Raw genomic sequence first — 20326 nt, forward strand, 5'->3', positions numbered from 1 at the left:
CCGTGTTTTTCTTCATTACCACATATAAGAGAACCTTTCAATACGTGTGCTCAGAGTGTGCACTGTGCCAAAATAATCTAGTGTTAATGTGGAACGCTTCTACATGTTAAATAAATATATATTTTGTAATCATTAATAGGTTATCATACTTTTATATGATGATTGTTGCATAATTTAATTGCCAACTATTTCCAGGGCTCGGCTCACGCACGGGCCCCATAAGATGCATACTTCTCCAACCTAAGTTTACTTTAAACAAGACTCACAGGCTTCGGGGACACTTCTGGAACAGCTAAAACACTCCTTTAATCTACAAGCCGTCCCTTCTCTGAAACCAAAGTCCTGCCTGACTCTTAGAACGGTTGAGGGCGATTTCCGCGTCGTGCGCACGCGCGAGCCGGCGAATTGTCACGTGACCTGTTATCGTTTCCTGGCTAACGAGCAGTGTGACTGCGCGCCGAAGGTCACTTCTGCCTTTACCAAGATGGCGGCGGCCGTGTGCCAGTGCTACCGGGTAAGAGATGGAAACGGGGGCCTCCTTACCCATGAGTGAGGGTCGCTGGGGTTTGGCAGATGACAGGACTGGAGCACAGGGCTTGGGAGATGACAGCAGCAACCCAGTGGCAGTGAGGACGGCAGCAGCAGAAACCGGTGGAACGTTGGTCCCAAAACATAGGGGTGAAAAGGGAATAGTAGATGACAGGGGACTGGAGGAAAGACATGAGGACGGAGTAGACAGATGACAGACACTGGGGGTAGCATTACGACCTGAAGGGGGGCAGTCGTAAATAAGGGTAAGACCTGGATCTATTATGGCAGACTTGTGAGGAAGACAAGGTTTTGGGTGGGAGGGAGAGCTGTTTGAGTGTGGGGTATAGGCATACGGATGACCAACCGGTGGGGTGTGGCGGTGGAAGATATGGTGTTATAATATCACCTTTATATGGCTCTTACCACTCCTGATTTGGGTGGTGAAGTACTTGCCCACACGCATAGCTGCTAGATTGGCTATATGTGACATCATCATAGCTGCTAGATTGGCTATATATGACATCATCATGGTTTAAGTGTGCTCATGTGTGACATTCTGCGCCTTATGTGTGACACTGTGAGAAAAATCTAATTGCTATTTAGCTGATCAGAAAGAGTCTCCTGTGGACCAACATAAAGCACTTTAAGTACTGCTTACTTTTTGATAAACGTACTTGCACTGAGGTGATGCTGCTCACTGTGCCAGTGAATTTAAACTTACCTGCTTCTGCTCGTAGCAGAGACCACCCACCATCAGCCTCGTAAAACAGTGCACACCATGACAGCTGTCAACCTTTCCCCCTTATCCTGTAGCCGAGATGCAGACACGGGTGGCATCTAAATGCTGGTTGTCCACTTGTCCTATTCTTCTTCTTGACCCCTTTTTTTTAAGCTTGATGACTTACAAAGAACAACTGCTACTGAGTTTACAGCTGCTCTCAAAATGGGGTGAAATTGTTGCAAAGTGGGAATATGCGGAAAGACGAATGATTTGTGTTAATCTGAACTGGTATGTGTGGCGCTTGGCAGGGCTGTTACAATGTATAAGGCGCTGAATAACCTCTTGGTGCAAGTTTATGCCATGCATGCAGTTTATTCAAGACACCAGAGCATTTTCAAGGCTCTCCATTCTAGTGGTACTTTAATTAAAAATATATATATATATATTTATTTATGAAATGTGTATGTAATCTATAACTTTGCGGGAGATATATTCATACACACATACCTACATACCTACATAATTACATATATATATATATATATATATATATATATATATATATATATATATATATATATATATGTACACCCACTGGTAGGCACATTAGTGTAACTCCATCATTCATTTTGCTACAGAATTTAATTCGAGGTTACATGTTAGGCTTTTAAGTTTGTTTATATATATATCTATATGACAACAGACTTAATGACCTACTATGTAACCTCGAATCTATACTTGACCCCTTTAATGCTGCGCACGTTCAGCGGACGTCGCGTGCACTACCTCGGTAGTGCTGCGCACGTCACGGCCCCGCCCGCGCAATAGAATGTTCCGCACCAGCGCGGAACGTTCAGCGCAGCGGAGGGGTTAAAAGAAAAATGACGTAGCAAAATGAATGATGGCAATTTGCTACAAAATGTTTGACAAGTACAAATTTGAGGTTACATGGTAGGCCTTTAATTTGTACTTTTTAAAAAATTCTGTGGCAAAATGAATGATTCAGTCAATATGAAGCAATGTGGTAACCCGGTTATGTGCAGAACCTGGGGATTCGTACATTAAGTGAACAGTGGTTCTGCCACCTATTAGCTTTAGAAAGCGTCAAACCTATTTTTACACTTGGTCCCTCTACTAACATGAGACTATCATTTAATGAAAAAAGTCCAAATTTAAGTCCAAACAAAAGAAACTCATGTAATTCTGAGTCAGTATATGATTTTATACCAAATTGGTGAAGGGTATGTACTCAAAAATGAGTACAAAACATATATATGCACACACAGATATATACTGTACAATTACACTTATTAGCAAATTTGTGACGTGAAGTGAAAGCAAAGAAATATATTTACATATCACAGCACAATATATATATATCACAAATTAACATATATATTCAAGACACATTTAAATACAGTGTGAGGTAAGTGAAATTATGTTTCAACCCTACTAGCAATTGGTCTAGTTATTCCTGATTGTTCTGGGTGGACATTAACACTCAATAGTTATGCGTCGACGTTTCGACCCCTGGACATTAACGCGATTGTGTGATCGTCAGGGGGGGTCTTCTTCAGGACTATATAAAGAGTCTGTTTGTGGCCTTCAATCCTTCAATAAGGTTCCACCTTGATACCAGATTTAATGGTATTGACAGCATGGCAGCTTGTACAAAATAAGCAGTTGACCTGAAACAAAAGCAGCTCTCCTTGTCAGCTAGTGGTTTAAAGGTCTGTGGCACAACGTGCCTTCAACTCTCCCGCGTTTGACGCTCGGGGTGTTCTAGTTATTATTTCAACTTCTCTTTGGGGCAGTGGTTTGTCGGGCCGGCCACCTCTAGACTAAACGTCCTCGTCAGATTCAGGGCTAACTAATGCCTCAGAATTCACTTGGGCATTGAATGTCCTCAAGTGATTATCTCGGAGCTGCCTTTGTGAACGATGGCAATCGTTTCATGTCTGAAAGGTTTTGATGGCGTTATGATATTTATGAACTAGGAGAAGGGAAATTGAGTTACACTAATGTGTCTTTAACAGTTTACAACATGGGCTCCTTTAGTTATAAACCAGTATGTAGATTTAAGAGCATATAGTCCACAAGCTCTCTCTGGAGACTTGAGTACACAGGGCTGTACTGTTGACACTGGTACGTCCTGTGCTGTGATTAGAACTCTGCTGTTCTGTGTGTCAATATCTGCAAGACATGGAGAAATCCCAAGCTCTTGGCAAATGGTCATGAAGTTTGATTAAAAGTGGACTTTTGGTCTTTCTATTCTGGGAAGTATCTGTGTGTTTTATTTTACTCTTATGGCTCCCTTCAGCTGTCTTGGTGTCTAGCTTTGTTGACTTTGTATTATCTTCAGTCTGGTCCTTAGGAGGAAGTTGTTGTGATGCTCACTGCTAGCGGTGTCGTTCTCACATAGGCAGTCAGAGTTGTCTCAGGGCTCAGTGTACAACTGCTGTAAGTCCGTCGACCTGGACAAGAGTGGATGTAAAACAAAGTTGCTGCCTGAGCTGCTCTGGGGGCCAGTCAGACCCTGCGTGGTCACAGTGGCTAGGCGACTTGCTGGAAAACAACAACATGCAAGGCTCTACACCCTGATCCATCTCAGGGCACTGCTGGGTTCAAATTGTATAATGTTTATGTTCATGACCTCGCTGTGCTGACAAGAAAACATGGTTTGTTCAGAGCCGGACTTGGCTTGATTGTGAGTGATGATGATCCCCCGTGCCCCTAACAGAGTTTGATTGATGTGGGAAGACACAGCAGTATGCTCAGTGTCAGCGTAGCTCATTGTACCTCCTTGTAGAGCACTTGCACGCCTCGTGGGGTTAGTCCAAGTGCACTATAATATGCTCGACTAATGCATTTTAGTATAGTGATGCGGACACCATTAGTAAAATGCATTGGTCTCACCCCTAATGCTTGGTACCTGGCAGGACAGCTCACGTATATCTTACTGTAATAATCGTGTTGGGAGACGCAGATTTTACAAGTGTGGCGCATTGAAGGCGTTGTGAGGGATATATCCCGATTTACATTTAAGATATGGTGGCAGAATGAGCTGTTCATGAACCTTTGTGGTAGTTATAGTTATTATAAAAGATATTCCAGCCTTGTTTCAGTATTGGTTCCACCGTTAAGGTGGACCACTTACAATATTATGAGGCTGGACAGGAATGTGTCATAAATGTCCCTGGATTTACTGTCAGACCGTCGTCCTACTATGTGTGACCAGCATGGTAGGCTGATAATTGAAGGTCAAACTATATAGGTAATGCGACCTGCAGTCTCTGGTTAAGTTGGAATCATCCGTTGTCTTGCATTGTTTGTTAGACTTTCTATAGTATGCCTCTTTTAGTACTGTTTCTCCATTTGCTGTATGGAGGTCAGTTGAAGTTGACTGAGGTAGCACACTGCTTGTAGCTCTATTCTGATGTCATTCAATCTTGTATCTATTAATCTGTACAAAAACAGAAGGGAGTATTTGTCATGTAGCTTTTTTGGGTTATAGGTGGATCTGAGCCAATGATGACCATTGAGAACAATGTACTAGGGGAGGAAGTGGTCTGTGGAGAACACCATGATGGCGTCAACGCCTAGAGGACCATTGTTGGTTATTGGAGATCAAGGATTAAAGTGCTTGGATTTAATTTGTATACAAGTGGCAATCCTACCAAAGCATCACTCCTGCCAGTTAGGGAAAGGCGCAGTCAGTTGGCCTTATCCTGGTTTAAGAATTTATGTGGTGTAGCTCTAAATTTTACTGATCTTACTGTTATACTGCAACTTTTTAATACGAGAGAGTTGACAGGGAGAGTGTTCCATGAATTAGACGAGGCGGTAGTTTCGCAGTGTATTTGTGTTTAGGCCTATTGTAAGTAATTATGAGAGCATAGTCCCCATTCATAACACATCATGCAGAAGCAGTTGTCTGCCCATCAGATTTTTCAGGAAATAAATGGTATGAGAGGATAATATTTTAAAGCACAGAAGGCATTTTGCTATGTCCTGTACCAAGAAATGTTTGAGAAATTAGAGAGATTAGTAGAAAATGTAGCTATTAATGTGCATTTAACAGGGAATTTGGTTAATACTGCATAGAATTTCACACAGTGTTGCAGGGATTTCTATCTCTGAATTTATGAGAAAAAGTGTGGCAAATAGTCAATGTTAAAGCACACTTGGCAAAAGTATTTGAGATTTACTAGACACTTCTATTCGCAGTTGTTGTATGGGGCATTTGAACTCCCTCTATCTGATTTTACTGAAGACACCACCTTACAGATGCAATATTTGCACCCATCTTTCTGTGAATTACACCCAGAGACACTTTGTTAACCCTCGTTTGCTAAACCATTTGATATTAAGATGTAAGACTAGTAAGATTGTTCAGACATTTAAGTACTCTCTTCTAGGATTTCTCCCTGATCTGAAGGTTGCATCTTCATCCTTTAAATGCCTATCCCGTCTTTTATCCTTCTCCAGTTGACAGAAAGAATATTAATTTCGGTGGGTGATGAAAATTGTGAATACATATATCCTGTGTGAAGCACAACAGCGCAATGGCAATCTTACTGATGATATTTGCATCATACTCTGTGGATGGGGGCATTTTTTATGTTGTGGAAATGTTTGTTTACCTGTGCTGGTTTTTCCGTTTAGCTCCAAGATGAATGCCATATACTTAAATCCAGTTTTTACATGTCAGCTGTGTGTTGAGAATGATGCACATATGGTCGGGTTAATCGGTTGTGCCAAATTTAGTGTCTGCTGGTAAGGTTAACACACACTCCATGTCACCAAGGAAGCAGTGCTACAATACTGGGTATTTGTTTAACATCTTAAAGCATTCTTGGAGGTTTAGTCCTTTTTCACTTCAGGTGATACAATTTAATTAACACACCTGAAATCAATTGTTAAATAACAGCCTAGTAGTCTAGCATTGCTTGCTTGTTGATTTGGATCCATCAAATACTCTACCTACAATTAGCTTGGAGGCATACTTCTTCCTGGATTGAAGTAAAAGATTACAGAATAGACACAATAGACAAGTGAGTTAAACAATTTGTGTAGAGGCGTAGGTGGGTCTTGCCGTTGTTTTACTGGAAGGTTTGTCTTTAGGCCACATTTGATTATTTTGTTTGTTTGATGTATTGCTGTCCTTTTTAGGTCGAGCCTAGCGGCAGCGCACATACGCTGCTCACTCTGTGAGACTGCTGTAGTAATTCAGTAGTAATGTATGGGAGAGAAGGCGTACCCACTCTTATCTCATATTTTTCATTGGCTTTTGTCCTTGTCTTTCGTAAATGCTGCCTTCGGATTCATTAATAGTCTTGTTAGTCTTCCTTAGTACGCCTTGTCTTCGTTTGCACTTCCCATGGCGACTGGCCCTTTTACTTCAGTTGTTACATGGGACCTGTTATTTAGTCTGTAAGCACTATTTACTTTATTGAGTTTCTCTTACTGCAGGCCGGACATGCACTGCTTCAGCTGAAACCGCTTGTGTTTTTTAAAGCAGCACTGCTGCCCCTGTTATACGGGTGCCTGCGTTCAATCACTTTAACCCAGCATTATCGCGTGTCTGTTTAAACCCCCCCCCCATCCCCAAGGAAAATGGATTTAGAAATAATTAGCGAATCAAGTCATGAGAACTCCAGGTAGCACATCATCTTGTGCTAATGGGCTGAAGCTATCAACAGCACACCTGTGTTGCATGTCACCTGACGGGTTGTTTTCAAAAGCCTGTTTTATTAACAATACCACCACCACCAATACCACCACCACCTCCAATACCACCACCACCACCACCAATACCACCACCATCAATATCATCACCTCCGCCAATACCAATATCAACACCACCAATACCACCACCACCACCAATACCACTAACACCACCATCAATACCACAACCAATACCAGTACCACCACCACCACCACCAATACCACCACCAATACCACCACAGATACCACCACAACCAATACCACCACCACCACCACCACCTCCAGTACTACCACCAATACCACCACCAATACTAATACCACCACCACCAATACCAGTACCACCACCAATACCACCACTAACAGTACCACCAACACCAATACCACCACCAATATCAATACTGCCACCACCAATTCCACCACTACCACCAATACCATCACCAATACCACCACCACCACAAATATTAATACCACCATCTCAGCGCCTCTTGCTCACTAGTAATAGCAGGGGCACTGTACGAGGCCGGAACTGCAGCCGATACCATCCCTCCCTCTATGCCTGCCATAAAGCACTGCCCACCCTGCACCAGGAGGTGAAGCAAGGGCCCTACCACACCTGGAGTGTTTTTTATTAGGCCAAATATAGCAATGACATTACACAACGCCACACTGCACACTTAAATCACGGAGAGGGCAGGAAATAGCCCACCCCGCACTTCCTCCTGAGCCGCAACAGTGTAATCACTGAGCGAAAGGTGCTGGAGCACTTTGTTAGTGTTTATAGCTCGGATCATATGTAACTCTCACTTCACTCTTTGTGTCTGTAATTTACAACACTTACACATCTTCACTGCACTATTTATCACTACTTTGAAGACGTCGCAGGCCGGTCTTTTCCTCTGTTGTTTACAATCTAACAAGCGGTTGAGAAGGCCCTTTATTGCAATGCAATAGGTCTCGCATTTGCGAGAGATTAAGCTATTAGAATTGTAAATGACAATGCCTTTTATTGATGTTTTAAAACCTAAAACATAAATAAAAGGCATTGTCATTTACAATGCCAATAGCTCAAACTCGTGTGAATGCTAGACCTATTGCATTGCAAATGCTTGTTATGTTTGTAATCAACACCGCATTAAAAAACATTCATAAATAAAAACATGTAGTGGCGTGGCCAATAGGTCTCACCTATGAAAGCTATTAGCTTTGCCAATGTTTTGTAGCCATGTTGGACAGGAGAGCCGATACTTTGCAGTGTGGCTAAAACTCATAAAAAAAAGCACTATGATGCAGCCATGGTTATTGTACTTTTTTTGTAAGTGCATTAGCCCTATATGCATCGTAGTCCTTTTGTAGGTCTCGCCTATGCAGCGCGCATGGGTTGCTCTAGGAGATGACCTTTAGAAATTGGTCAGCTCTTTTGCACACACTCGTGCATGTGTCGGCATCCACCTTCCGGGAGCAAGCAGCGGTGCGGGCAGGGGCCATCTGTTTTTTTCTAATGAGCTTTCACGCGTGGTTTTTTACATTTCCTGCTTGCGGCCACTTTCACTTTCTAGCTGGCTCTGGCGTTTGGAAGCAGCGGCGCGCGCAGGGCCCATTTTCACACACGTGTTTGTTTAAATTTCCCTGCTTGCGGTCATTTTCACTTTCCAGCCGGCTCGGGCATTTGGAAGCAGCAGCGTGCGCAGGGGCCATCTGTTTTACTATTGTTTTGACTCTCACCCATCTGTCTGAGGGTCAGGGGTCTCTGGCAAGGCCCTGTTTTCTCACTCTCTTTGGGCTAGATGTCGTTTTCTTTCTCTCCACTTAATTCTATCTGAGGAACACATTTATAATCCCTGACTCAAAAATCTTAAAAAACATTTGCATATCTTGTGTGATCCTGAGCGAATCATAGCCAAATAGTGACAGGATTCATGCTGGTCCGATTAACTTCATGGGCTTGGCGCCTTCAGGTTATTTGCTCGGAACGGATCTGGCTTCCTTGTAGTATGTCTGATGTATGAATCGACCCCTCAAGAGCAAGAGGCCGGTTTTGTAACTGCTCAACAGACACATGCACCTCACGCAGGCAGTCCTTTAGTGAGCCGTGTGTCGAACAAGCGCGTTAAGATAAGATACCTTGTGACTTACGCATTTGGCTCCCCGAGTCCGTTCAGTCACAAGCTCCTACGAGGAATGCAGCTCATTTAAGGCTGCAGAGGAACTTGCATAAGTGAATTCAGAAATAAACGAGCTCCGAGGTCGCAGGAAGGTTGCCACAAAGTTTGTTTTAGGGAGCACCAGATCTCCCTTACATGTTACTGGTTACTGCCTTTGTTTCCTTCCTAATAAAGTTGTAACCGACTAGAGAAATTGACTATAACACACCCAGCAGGTTCGCACGTCATTGCACTCACATCCTGATCCATTCAGTGGAGCTTCCCAGATGAAGTAGCTGTGTTAAGTGAAGAGTGTCGGCTCTTGTTCTGTGCCCCTGAACAGGTGCGCAACACCCATTGGGCTCACCGGAATTCAGCCCCCCGTTGTGTGTGTCAGCCCGGGCTGAGACCGATTCGCGGGCTGGCAGCCGCACCCGAGTACCTCACAGGTTTTTAAAAAACCATTTACTTGTTAACGAGGCTTTTGTTGTGTTTTCACCCCTTCTTGGAGCTACTCTGCCTATTGCTGGAAAAATTACCCCCCCCCCCCGAAATTTGGCTCTAGTTGCCCGCCTGCCCCTGACTATAAGGCCGGATCACAAAACATTTCTGCTAGATCTATTACATAGTGTGGCGGTGGATAATATAAGGCAATGCTTGGCACAAATATATTTTTTTATAATGAAAGCAGATTTGTTATGGTGGCTATGTGAGGCTAGCAAGAACATTTGTGATGCATTTTGTTGTGGTTATTTTGTAGTGCGATTTGTGTGGCATTAATTTTTGACTATTATTTGTGTTTTGCACTGTTGGGTTTTTGTTGTGATTTTTAGGTCTCGGCTAGCGTAGGCTGCGCACATGCGCAGTCTCGCTGGCGAGATTTTATGTTTCTTAGTAGTGAGGCTTAAACCCGCCCCTCTTCTCCATTGGCTGGCTTCCTAAACGGCGGCCAGCCATTGGAGAAGAGGTTTTAGTGATGTCATTTTTTCCAGCTAAGCCCTGTCTTTTTCGGATTGATGGGTGTGTTTTTTCGTTTTTCTCATTCTTCTCCATTGGCTGAAATGTAACAGTCAAAAACACACCCGTTGTTTACATTTCAGCCAATGGAGAAGAGGGGAGAAAGAAAAAACACGCCCCCCAGTCTGAAAAGGACGTGGCGTTTCTCAGTCTCTTTTGTGCTTGACCTCGGAGAAACATGGTGTGTTGCCTCCTCTCCCCCACTCCTCTTCTCACCTCTCTTCTCGGCTCTCCCGGGCTCTCCCATCCCGGCCAATGTGCTCCCTGGCTGCCGCTGCTGCTGGGCTCTGTGTGTGCCCGCCTTCTGCCGGCTCCCCCCCCTTCCCCGGCCGAGACAGAGAAGGCTTCACCCAGTGAACGAGTGTCGGTCCATGTCTAGGCGGCTGTGAGCGCGGGCTTCCTCAGGTTGTAGTATGAGAGAGCTCAAGTCGGTATCAGTGGCGGTGGGCTGCCTAGCACTGCAGTACTGGAGAAAGTTCTGCCTGTAAAAAAAATTTGGGACTGCAGTACTGGGGTGAGCAGAGCCTGGTGTCAGTGGAGGTAGGTTGGATGCTGGACTGGGGAGGGCTCAGGTTGTGCGATCAGCGTGAGGCCCAATGATATATTACGCTAGGGAATGCCCGCCTTGTGTGTCTGTGAACGTGGAGCTCACTATTCTGCACCACCGGAAGTGCTCACACCGGAAGCGCTCACTCTGGTGTCAGACAGTGAATGTGGGACCAGTCAGCATGCCATAGTGGGCAGAGGGCTCAGCCTGACGTCAACCTGTGTGATTCCAAGACTGTAGTGATGGTGATATCCCTCTCGGGTTTCAGGCGAAGTCCAAATGTGTTACCTTTGCTGGATTGTGTAGAAAAGAAGGAAACGTGGGGGGTGTGTGTTTTTTAAACAGATGCGTAATCATAGCGCTCCTCCGCTGTCAATATCACCCCCCCCAGGAGATGCGCTGAGGTAGCTTCCCTTCCTCCCTCACTCGCCTCGGATGGGACGTCATCAACTCCAGCTTCAGATCACTAGACAGGCTAGGGCTATACACACTGTCTGTGTGCGTGGCTCTGTGTGCGTGGCTCTGTGTGCGTCTGTGTGTGTGGGGCTCGGAGTGTGGCTCTGTATGTGTGTGTGTGTGTGGGTGCAAATGCAATAGGTCTCACATTTGCAAGAGATTAAGCTATTTGCATTGTAAATGACAATGCCATTTGTTTATATGTTTTAAAACATAAATTAATGTCATGAGCAATGCCAATAGCTCTAACTTTAACAAAGACGAGACCATTGCATTGTAAATGCTTGTTTTGTTATGTTATTGTGTGGTGTTTTTTAATTACATTAGAAAGGTCGACAAATACTGCTAAGTTTTCTCCAAAAAGCAGCGTATTAAACAAAAAAGTCAGTCAGCTAAAAAATGCGACAGGCAGTATGTCTTAGTACCTCAATACAGAAGTACTGGCACTCACCATATAGAGTACCCGTTTGCTCCTGAGAATTGCCAGTACTGTCCCGTTAGATGAATTGCTGTAGGGCAGGTGTGAGAAGTTGGCCTGATATATGATGCTCACTAGTTCTAGTGATCACCTTGTATCAGTCCAAACAACCCTTATGGTGATTGGTTATAAGTCAACCTTATAGACCAGCTATCCTAATGGTAGCATGGACAAAGCAGTCTTAGGCTAAACTCTTTTGGCATGTGAAGCCAGCTGTTTTACCACAATATAACCCCTTGAATACCAGATGAAAGGACACCACACAGGTTGTTATGAAAATAAACAGTCTATTTATTAATAACAACACCTCTGAACTCTTTATGAGGTCAGAGGGCTAAGCACATGACAATCTCTTACGAAAAATACGACAAGTTGCACAAAATTACAATGGTGCCCTAGGGGCACGACAAACTATATACTAAGTAAGTGGAATGTGAAAGTCGATAAAAGGAATGGAGCTGTCCAGAGGCTGTAGGATCGATGGGATCACGCTACACTAACTCAAGGTAAGTAATAGGAGGCCCACGGAACGCGTGTGCAGAGTGTGAACTCACACGCGAGATGCGTAACAACGTCTATGGACAGTACAGTTCAAGTAAAAGGTAAGTACGGACAATCCTGACTAGTTAGGACTAAAACGACTGTGGAACTGGACCCTAGGACAGTTAAACTACCCTTGAGCACCGAAATGCTCTTGTTACCTCACCCACGGACTGCGGGTGCACAGGTGTCAAAGTGCGTCGGGTTCTCGCGTTGAAGTCTATGGAGCCTGAAAGAAAAGATGCTGCAGGCGACCAGGAGGAAGATGTCCGGTGCGATCCAAGGGTGGACCGGTGAAGAAGAGGACCTGAAAGCAGAGGGGACAGTGTTCAAAGTCACCAGCCAGTGACCGGTGTGGAACCAGGAAGGAACCAGGTGCTGTTGTCGCGATCAGGTGAAGAGTGGACGCTTGACTCTGCAGCCACGTGGACCAGGAGGTGTCTTCGACCAGGATGGAGGCAAGAGCTGTCCCACGCAGGCTCTCGCTGTCGGCGGTGTCGGATCCGGGATTGGACTCAACAGGCCTTGGCAAAGGCAACCCACGCGGTGAGTGGAAAAGACGTCTGGTGCGGACTAGGAGAGTCCAGGGTGCCCCTCTTTTGGAAGGGAGCAAGGGCCAGTCTGGAGCAACCAGACCAGCAGCAAAGATTCAAAGGTTCGTCGTCTAGGAGGCCACTAGCCAGCCGGCAAGTGACCAGACAACGCGTCGAGCAGCAGACAAGCAGAAGGGCCCCACGCAGATCTCGTGGAGGCTGGAGGGCTGATCTTCGGTGCAAGGGCTGCTCGGGGTTGGGGCTTCTCAGTCCCCAAAGCACTTGGTCGAGTTTACCTCAGGAGTCGTGCTGGAAGCGAAGTGCAGGTTCTTCCAAGATGGCCGGTCCCACGTGTCTCGTCGCACCCACGGGTCTCAGCTTTGCTGAAGATGTGAGTTGAGGTCGGAGAGGTCTGGGAATCCGGGCCTCGTCGGGCTCTGAAGTCTGGATCCTCGAGGGAAGACGACAAAGTGAAGCCGCTGGACGCTTGATGGTGCCTGCAGTTGCAGGGTGGACACTCCTTGCCCACAAGGGAGATTCTTCAGTCTTCTGTGGAGCAGAACGTCGAAGGTCAGAGTTTCTTCTTGTTGAATAGTTCAGGATAATCCTATTTGGAATGGGACCAGCTCCTACCTTTATTCTCCTAAAGGGGGCTGCACTACTGACTAGGTCCCTCCCCTGGGTGGGACCAGGAAAGGGGTGGCTACACCCCCTATCCTTTGTCCGGTTTCGCGCCAGAGCTGGGGCAGGGATGCCCCAGCAACTGGTTTGAACCGGTATATGCACAGGACACCTTGTGTGCCCCAGGCATGTCTCATTCCTTTCAGGCCTCCCTACCTCAATACACAAAACCCTGTCTGGGGTGGTGCTAGCACCTCACAAGGCAGGAAACCCTTTGTCCAAGCCCCCCTCGCTGGAAGGACTCCCAGCAGCAGGAGGTCAGACTTGTGTCTGTGGTGGCAGCATCCATTTTGTGATGCTGAGGCTCGAGTTAACTTTAACCGGGGTTCACAGTTACATACATGTTGTGTCCCTCTAGAAGGGTGGAATGCTACCCCCGTCGCCAGAATTGGCGAGGGGGTAGTATTCCAAATCGTATGACACCTTACTCGACATGTTTTGATAATGTTATACCAGAGGTAGCATTTAACCGCGAGGTTGATAAGGCACTTAAGAGTATATGGTATAGCGTTATCATGGAACAGCTATTAGGACTTGGTTCCGCAAGCTGCAAACGGGCTCAGCTCATGCCAGAGCACCATCTCACATAATTCCAAGCACTCTGCCTTCAGGATTGATAAGGCCTTCCATAGGAGTGACTGATAGGAATGTATGTGTCCATTTTAGGGTTAGATATAGGTATACTATATCTATAGCAAAGGGTGATTACACCACCTTGCCCCAGCTGTCATGCAGTCAGTTGTGTCAGTTTTAGATGGCCAGCCAGGGGTGGCATAATACATGCTTCAGCCCCTGGTAGGCCCTGGGTACACCTATGCCCTGGATACCTAAGGTATACTGTGCAGGGACTGATAAGGTGGCCCAGTACCAATTGGTAAATGCACCTAAAGTACATGGTTGTCAATTAAGAGAGAGAACAGCTAGGCTGTGGGTCTGATTAGCAGGCCCACAGCCAGGGAAAGTCGTAAACCAGTGAAGCAAAAAGCAAAAATCTGGGGTGACCATAGGATTGCAGACCCCACTCTCCTACATAACCCCCCCCCCCAAACTTAGGGACATTAAACTAACCTTGACCAGGTGAGTCTTCCTGTTCTAAGTGGAAATACCTGGAGAGACCATCTGCATTGCCATGGTCAGTCCCTAGTCTGTGCTCCACTGTAAAGTCCATCCCCTGTAGGGAAATGGACCACCTAAGAAGTTTGGAATTTTCACCCTTCATCTGATTTAGCCATAAGAGGGGCTTATGGTCGGTCTGAATCTTGAAGTGAGTTCCAAACAAGTATGTCCTCAACTTCTTCAGGGCCCAAACCACAGCAAAGGCCTCCCTCTCAATAGCTGACCAACGTTTCTCTCTAGGGGTCAGCCTTCTGCTTATAAAAGCAATGGGCTGGTCATGACCATCAATATTCAGTTGAGAAAGAACAGCTCCCACACCCAACTCAGATGCATCTGTTTGGACAATTAAGATTTTGGAGTAGTCAGGACTCTTGAGAATAGGTGCAGTACACGTGGCCTGCTTTAGGTCATCAAATGCCTTCTGACAACTAACTGTCCACTGAACTTTCTTTGGCATTTTCTTGCTTGTCAAGTCATTAAGTGGTGTCACAATGGACCCATAATTTTTGACAAACTTCCTATAGTAACCAGAGAGGCCCAAGAAAGCTCTGACCTGTGTCTGGGTGGTTGGAGGAGCCCAGTCCTTTATGGCCTGTATCTTGCTCTCCAGTGGTTGAACCTGGCCTCCACCCACAAGGTGGCCCAGGTACACAACCTGACTCTGCCCTATCTGGCACTTAGTAGCCTTGATAGTGAGGCCTGCCTTTTGCAGGGCCTCCAAAACTTTCCTCAGGTGGATCAGGTGATCCTCCCAGGTGGAGCTAAAGACAGCAATATCATCTAGATATGCTGCACAGAAGTCATCCAACCCAGTGAGAACTTGGTTCACCAACCTTTGAAAAGTGGCAGGTGCATTTTTCAAACCAAAGGGCATCACCACAAATTGGTAATGACCTCCTGGGGTAGAAAATGCTGTCTTGGCCTTGGCATCCTCAGCTAACCTGATCTGCCAATAACCAGCTGTTAGGTCAAATGTACTTAAGAACGTTGCAGAAGCCAACTTGTCTATCAGTTCATCTGCCCTAGGTATTGGATGGGCATCTGTCTTAGTGACAGCATTGAGACCCCTGTAGTCTACACAAAACCTCATCTCTCTCTTACCATAATGGGTGTGAGGTTTAGGCACTAGAACTACAGGACTAGCCCAAGGGCTCTCTGAGGGTTCAATGACTCCCAATTCCAACATCTTTTGTACTTCTTTCTTTATGCAGTCCCTGACGTGGTCATGTTGCCTGTAGATTTTACTCTTTATAGGCAGACTGTCTCCAGTGTCCACCTCATGTGTGCACCAGTTTGTCTGACTGGGGGTCAGAGAAAACATTTGTCTGAAGGATTGAAGAACCTGTTTACAATCCTCTTGGTGATGCTCAGAGAGGCTGTCAGAAAAGACTACACCATCTACTGACCCATAATCAGGGTTCTGAGCGAGCAGGTCTGGGAGAGGGTCACTCTCTTCCTCCTGCCCCTCATCTGTGGCCATGAGCAAGCCCATGTCCTCCCTGTCAACAAATGCTTTGAGCCTATTCACATGAAGTACTCTGTGAGGGCTCCTGGGAGTTCCCATGTCCACCAAGTAGGTGACTTCTCCCTTTTGCTCGATGATGGTATGGGGTCCAGACCATTTGTCTTGGAGAGCTGCTGGGGCCACTGGCTCCAACACCCACACCTTCTGTCCTGCATGGTAAACAGTTAGGACAGCCTTTTGGTCATGCCAAGCTTTTTGAAGTTCTTGGCTGGCCTCAAGGTTTTTAGATGCCTTCTCCATGTACTCTGCCATCCTGGAGCAGAGACCAAGTACATAGTCCACCATGTCAAGCTTAGGCTTTTTGAGAGGTAACTCCCATCCTTCCTTCACAAGACATAGGGGTCCTCTTACAGGATGCCCAAACAGAAGCTCAAAAGGACTGTAGCCAACCCCCTTCTGTGGGACCTCTCTGTAAGCAAACAGGAGGCAGGGTAAAAGGATGTCCCATCTTCGCCTAAGCTTTTCAGGTAACCCTTTTATCATCCCTTTGAGGGTCTTGTTGAATCTTTCAACAAGCCCATTGCATTGTGGGTGATAGGGTGTGGTACATTTGTAATTTACTCCACACTCCTTCCACATAGCAGTCAAGTATCCTGACATGAAGTTTGCACTTCTGTCAGAGACAACCTCCTTAGGAAACCCCACTCTGGAGAAAACTCCAAGTAGGGCCCTGGCCACAACCGGAGCTGTAGTGGTCCTAAGGGGAATAGCTTCTGGATACCTGGTGGCATGATCCACTACCACCAGTATAAATCTGTGCCCAGATGCTGTTGGGGGGTCCATTGGTCCAACAATGTCAATCCCCACTCTTTCAAAGGGAACCCCCACCACAGGTAGTGGTATAAGGGGGGCCTTTGTTGTGCCACCTGATTTGCCACTGGCTTGGCAGGTGACACATGAGCGTCAAAACTCTTTAGTGTCTTCAGACATATGAGGGCAGTGAAAGTGTGGGGCAAGCCTGTCCCAAGTCTTGTTCTGGCCTAAGTGACCTGCAAGGGGAATCTCATGGGCTAAGGTGAGAAGGAAACCTCTAAGAGACAAGGGGATGACCAGCCTCCTGGTAACACCAGGCTTGGGGTCTCTTGCCTCAGAGTATAGGAGTCCATCTTCCCAATAAACCTTATGGGCACCTGTAGCATTCCCGGCAGCCTCAGCAGCAGCCTGCTGTCTGAGGGGTTCAAGGGAGGAACAGTCTAATTGGGCCTGTCTCAAGTCTGCCCTGGAAGGTCCCCCTGTCCCAAGAAACTCAACCTGTTCAGGCTCAAGCTCTTCTAGGACAGTACCTTCTGGGGTCTTGGGGTCAGCCTCCTGTGTGGGCTGATCCTCAACCTGAGACAGGGGGGGGAAGGCTCAGCCTTACCCCTACTGCTCTTCCTCTTGGGTAGTGTCTGGTCCATTCTTCCAGGATCCAGCACTAGTTCAGCTGGTCATTTCTTGGCCTGTGACCTAGTCACAGCAAGGACATGTGAGGAGAGACCTAGCATTTCTACATGAGTCCTGTACTCCACATCTGACCACAGTGAGGATTCCAAATCATTGCCCAAAAGACAATCTACTGGGGGGTCTGAACTAACTACAACCCTTTTGAGGCCAGTTACCCCTCCCCAGGAGAAATTAACAACTGCCATACTATGATTGGTAGTGACATTGCTAGCATTGGTCACTAGGTAATCTGAACCTAGCATGATCTGGTCAGGGTCCACAAATGTTGGTGTCACCATAGTGACACTGGCACATGTGTCCCTGTAGGCCTGAGCCATTTTTCCATTGATTAAAGGCGTTTGCCTGTATTTGCCCAGAGTACTAGGTCATATCCATGTCCCCAGTACAAACAAGAACTGCCTGAGTAGGAATTCTGACTAAGTCAGAACCCACCTCAGTTCCCAGGGTTAACCCAACTATAGCCTTGGGAGGTACACTACCACTACTAACTGTACTAGGGGGTGCAGGTGTCTTAGGGACAGTAGTGGTAGGAGTTTGGCCTTTCTTGGTGCACTCACTAAACCAGTGAGTCTTACTTTTACAGTATTGGCACCATGGTTTCTTAGGACCATCATTCTTCTTCTTTTGGGAAGTTTGGGACCCACCCTCCTTAGGTTGTTGGGGCCCTGTTGAAGACATCTGGTCATTTTGCTTATTCTCATTACCCTTCTGGTCTGCTTTCTTCTGGCCATCACCCTGGTTCTGGTTCTGCTGCTTGACCCTTGTCCTGACCCATCTGTCTGCCTTCTTTCCCAATCAAGTGCTGATGCAACAACTGGTTCGGACAATTATTTAAGATTTGCTCTCTCATAATTAGATTATACAATCCTGTGTAATCAGTAACTTTACTTCCCAGTAACCAGCCTTCCAAAGCCTTAGTGGCACAATCAACAAAGTCAGTCCAATCTTGAGCCTGAGTTTTCTGGGTATCCCTGAACATCAACCTGTACTGTTCAGTGGTTAAGCCAAACCCATCAATCAGTGCAGTTTTCAAGACTTGGTAATCATTAGCATCCTCATCTCTAACAGTGAGGAGCTTGTCTCTGCCTTTACCTTCAAAGGAGAGCCACAATATAGCTGCCCACTGACTCTGGGGTACCTGCTGTACTTTGCAGGCTCTCTCCAAAGCAGTTATCCACTTGTGGATATCATCTCCTGTCTTATAGGAGGGCACTATTTTACTCAGGTGTCTATTATCAAAACTCCTGTCTCTATCCCTAGGGATATTGCTGCCACCAGTGGGGACTACCCCACTCAACTGTTGCTCCCTAGCAAAGGCGAGCTTTTCTTTGGCAAGGGCAAGTTCTTCCCTCTGGATCCTCAGATTAGCCTGCTTCATCCTTGCTTCATGCTCTCTCCCCTGAGGGGAACTCATTCTCCTTTGAGCAGAAGCATGAGAGTGCACAGATCTATTGGAGTCCCTAGAATGAGATCTATCTCTCCTAGCCCCAAAGTTAGGCCTGCTTAGGGTCAGTACTGGGGGTCCCCCAGATCCTTCCCTATGTAGGTCTAAGTTGGCCCTTGTGAGTCTGCTGACTATCACAGAACCATTGTCTGCCTCATCCCCAGATTGTTCTTCTTTTTCCTCCTCCTCTTCTACATTCTCTGTTTCAGGGAGGTCTGGATCTCCAAGACTACCTTCTAAGGGGGGCATGCTCCTATCTGGATTAGAGGGGTCTGTGTTGGCAGCCCTTCTGGCATCATATGTCTCTAAGAGACCTAACAGAAAATGAGTGGTAGGGTTAGAACCCTGTTTCAATTTCCTGGAGGTACACAATTGTCTCATCTCCTGGAAACTGAGAGCTGCATATCTGGAAAGGACCTGTGGAGGGTCACTAACCACTAGGGGAGTCTCTGAAGACTCTCCATGGGTAGTTGATTAATACAGTATCCAGGCAAAAGACAGTGTAGATATCTGGCACAAAAATAGTATAACAATAAAAACACAAGTAAAAAAGATGATCTAAACAATAATCATGATGACATATGAAATTTAATAACATTGATAAAAATTGATATAAACATGTTCAATCATATACAAGAAATGTAAAAAGACAATATAAAAGAGAGTACACTATTCAATTATGGTAGTCTCTGGAATTTGAGGGAAAATTGAGAATTATGATGATTCCCAGAGCTGATTGTCGAAATTGGTATCTGTCTGTCAACGCGTTTCGACACAGCTATGTGTCTTCATCAGGACAATATCAGCATGTTTCTAAAATTAAAAAGATATCATTTTTAGAGTTGCTTTTACTTGTGTTTAATCAAATACAACTTTTTTTCTTTTATACTTTGATGGTAATACTTTAACAAATTGCCAGATAATTCTTACAACAACAACCGATAGTACCGCAAAGAGAAGACATACAGATAGGAGCTCATATATAATTGTGACATAGTTCAATACATATCGGAATCTCTATTAAACAGAAACATTCTATATAAACAGTTATTTTGAGAATCAAGACAAAGGAAAATTTCTAAATCATATACAGAAGTTATTCAAAACAAGAATGGCGCTTTTGTTTCCCAAAATGCAGACTTCTAATGGTTCAAAATATGGGCATGAAAGAAGTTAAAGATAGAGATAGAAAGCAAAAAAGTTTTTTTGGTGCTGGTATCCAGCCTAATTTCGAATATGGAGAACTAAATAATGCTGCATTTTCAGGCCTAATTAATACCTGAGTGGAGAAAATTATTCTTGAAAAAGATTGATTGTTTTTAATATCAAGAAAATCCCCATTGTTTTTGAGATCCTGCAACTCTATAGTTATCAGTGCTGTCACCTGCTCTATCTAACATATTAGTATCCACCCTTAGTGGGGGAA

At 45.5% G+C, this 20326-nt stretch overlaps 1 protein-coding gene across 1 annotated transcript in view; it reads left to right on the forward strand.

The window, feature by feature from the left end:
• The first annotated feature begins 396 nt into the window (after window positions 1–396).
• Window positions 397–20326, forward strand: part of TIMM44 (translocase of inner mitochondrial membrane 44) — a 138303-nt gene continuing 118373 nt past the window's right edge. Inside the window, exon 1 of the mRNA XM_078670910.1 lies at window positions 397–514. Within this exon, the coding sequence (XP_078527036.1) occupies window positions 485–514 (30 nt within the window). The 5' untranslated portion in view covers window positions 397–484. The remainder of the gene's footprint in view (window positions 515–20326) is intronic.

Source organism: Lissotriton helveticus, chromosome 12, assembly GCF_964261635.1.
Source record: "Lissotriton helveticus chromosome 12, aLisHel1.1, whole genome shotgun sequence".
Taxonomy (NCBI): Eukaryota; Metazoa; Chordata; class Amphibia; order Caudata; family Salamandridae; genus Lissotriton; species Lissotriton helveticus.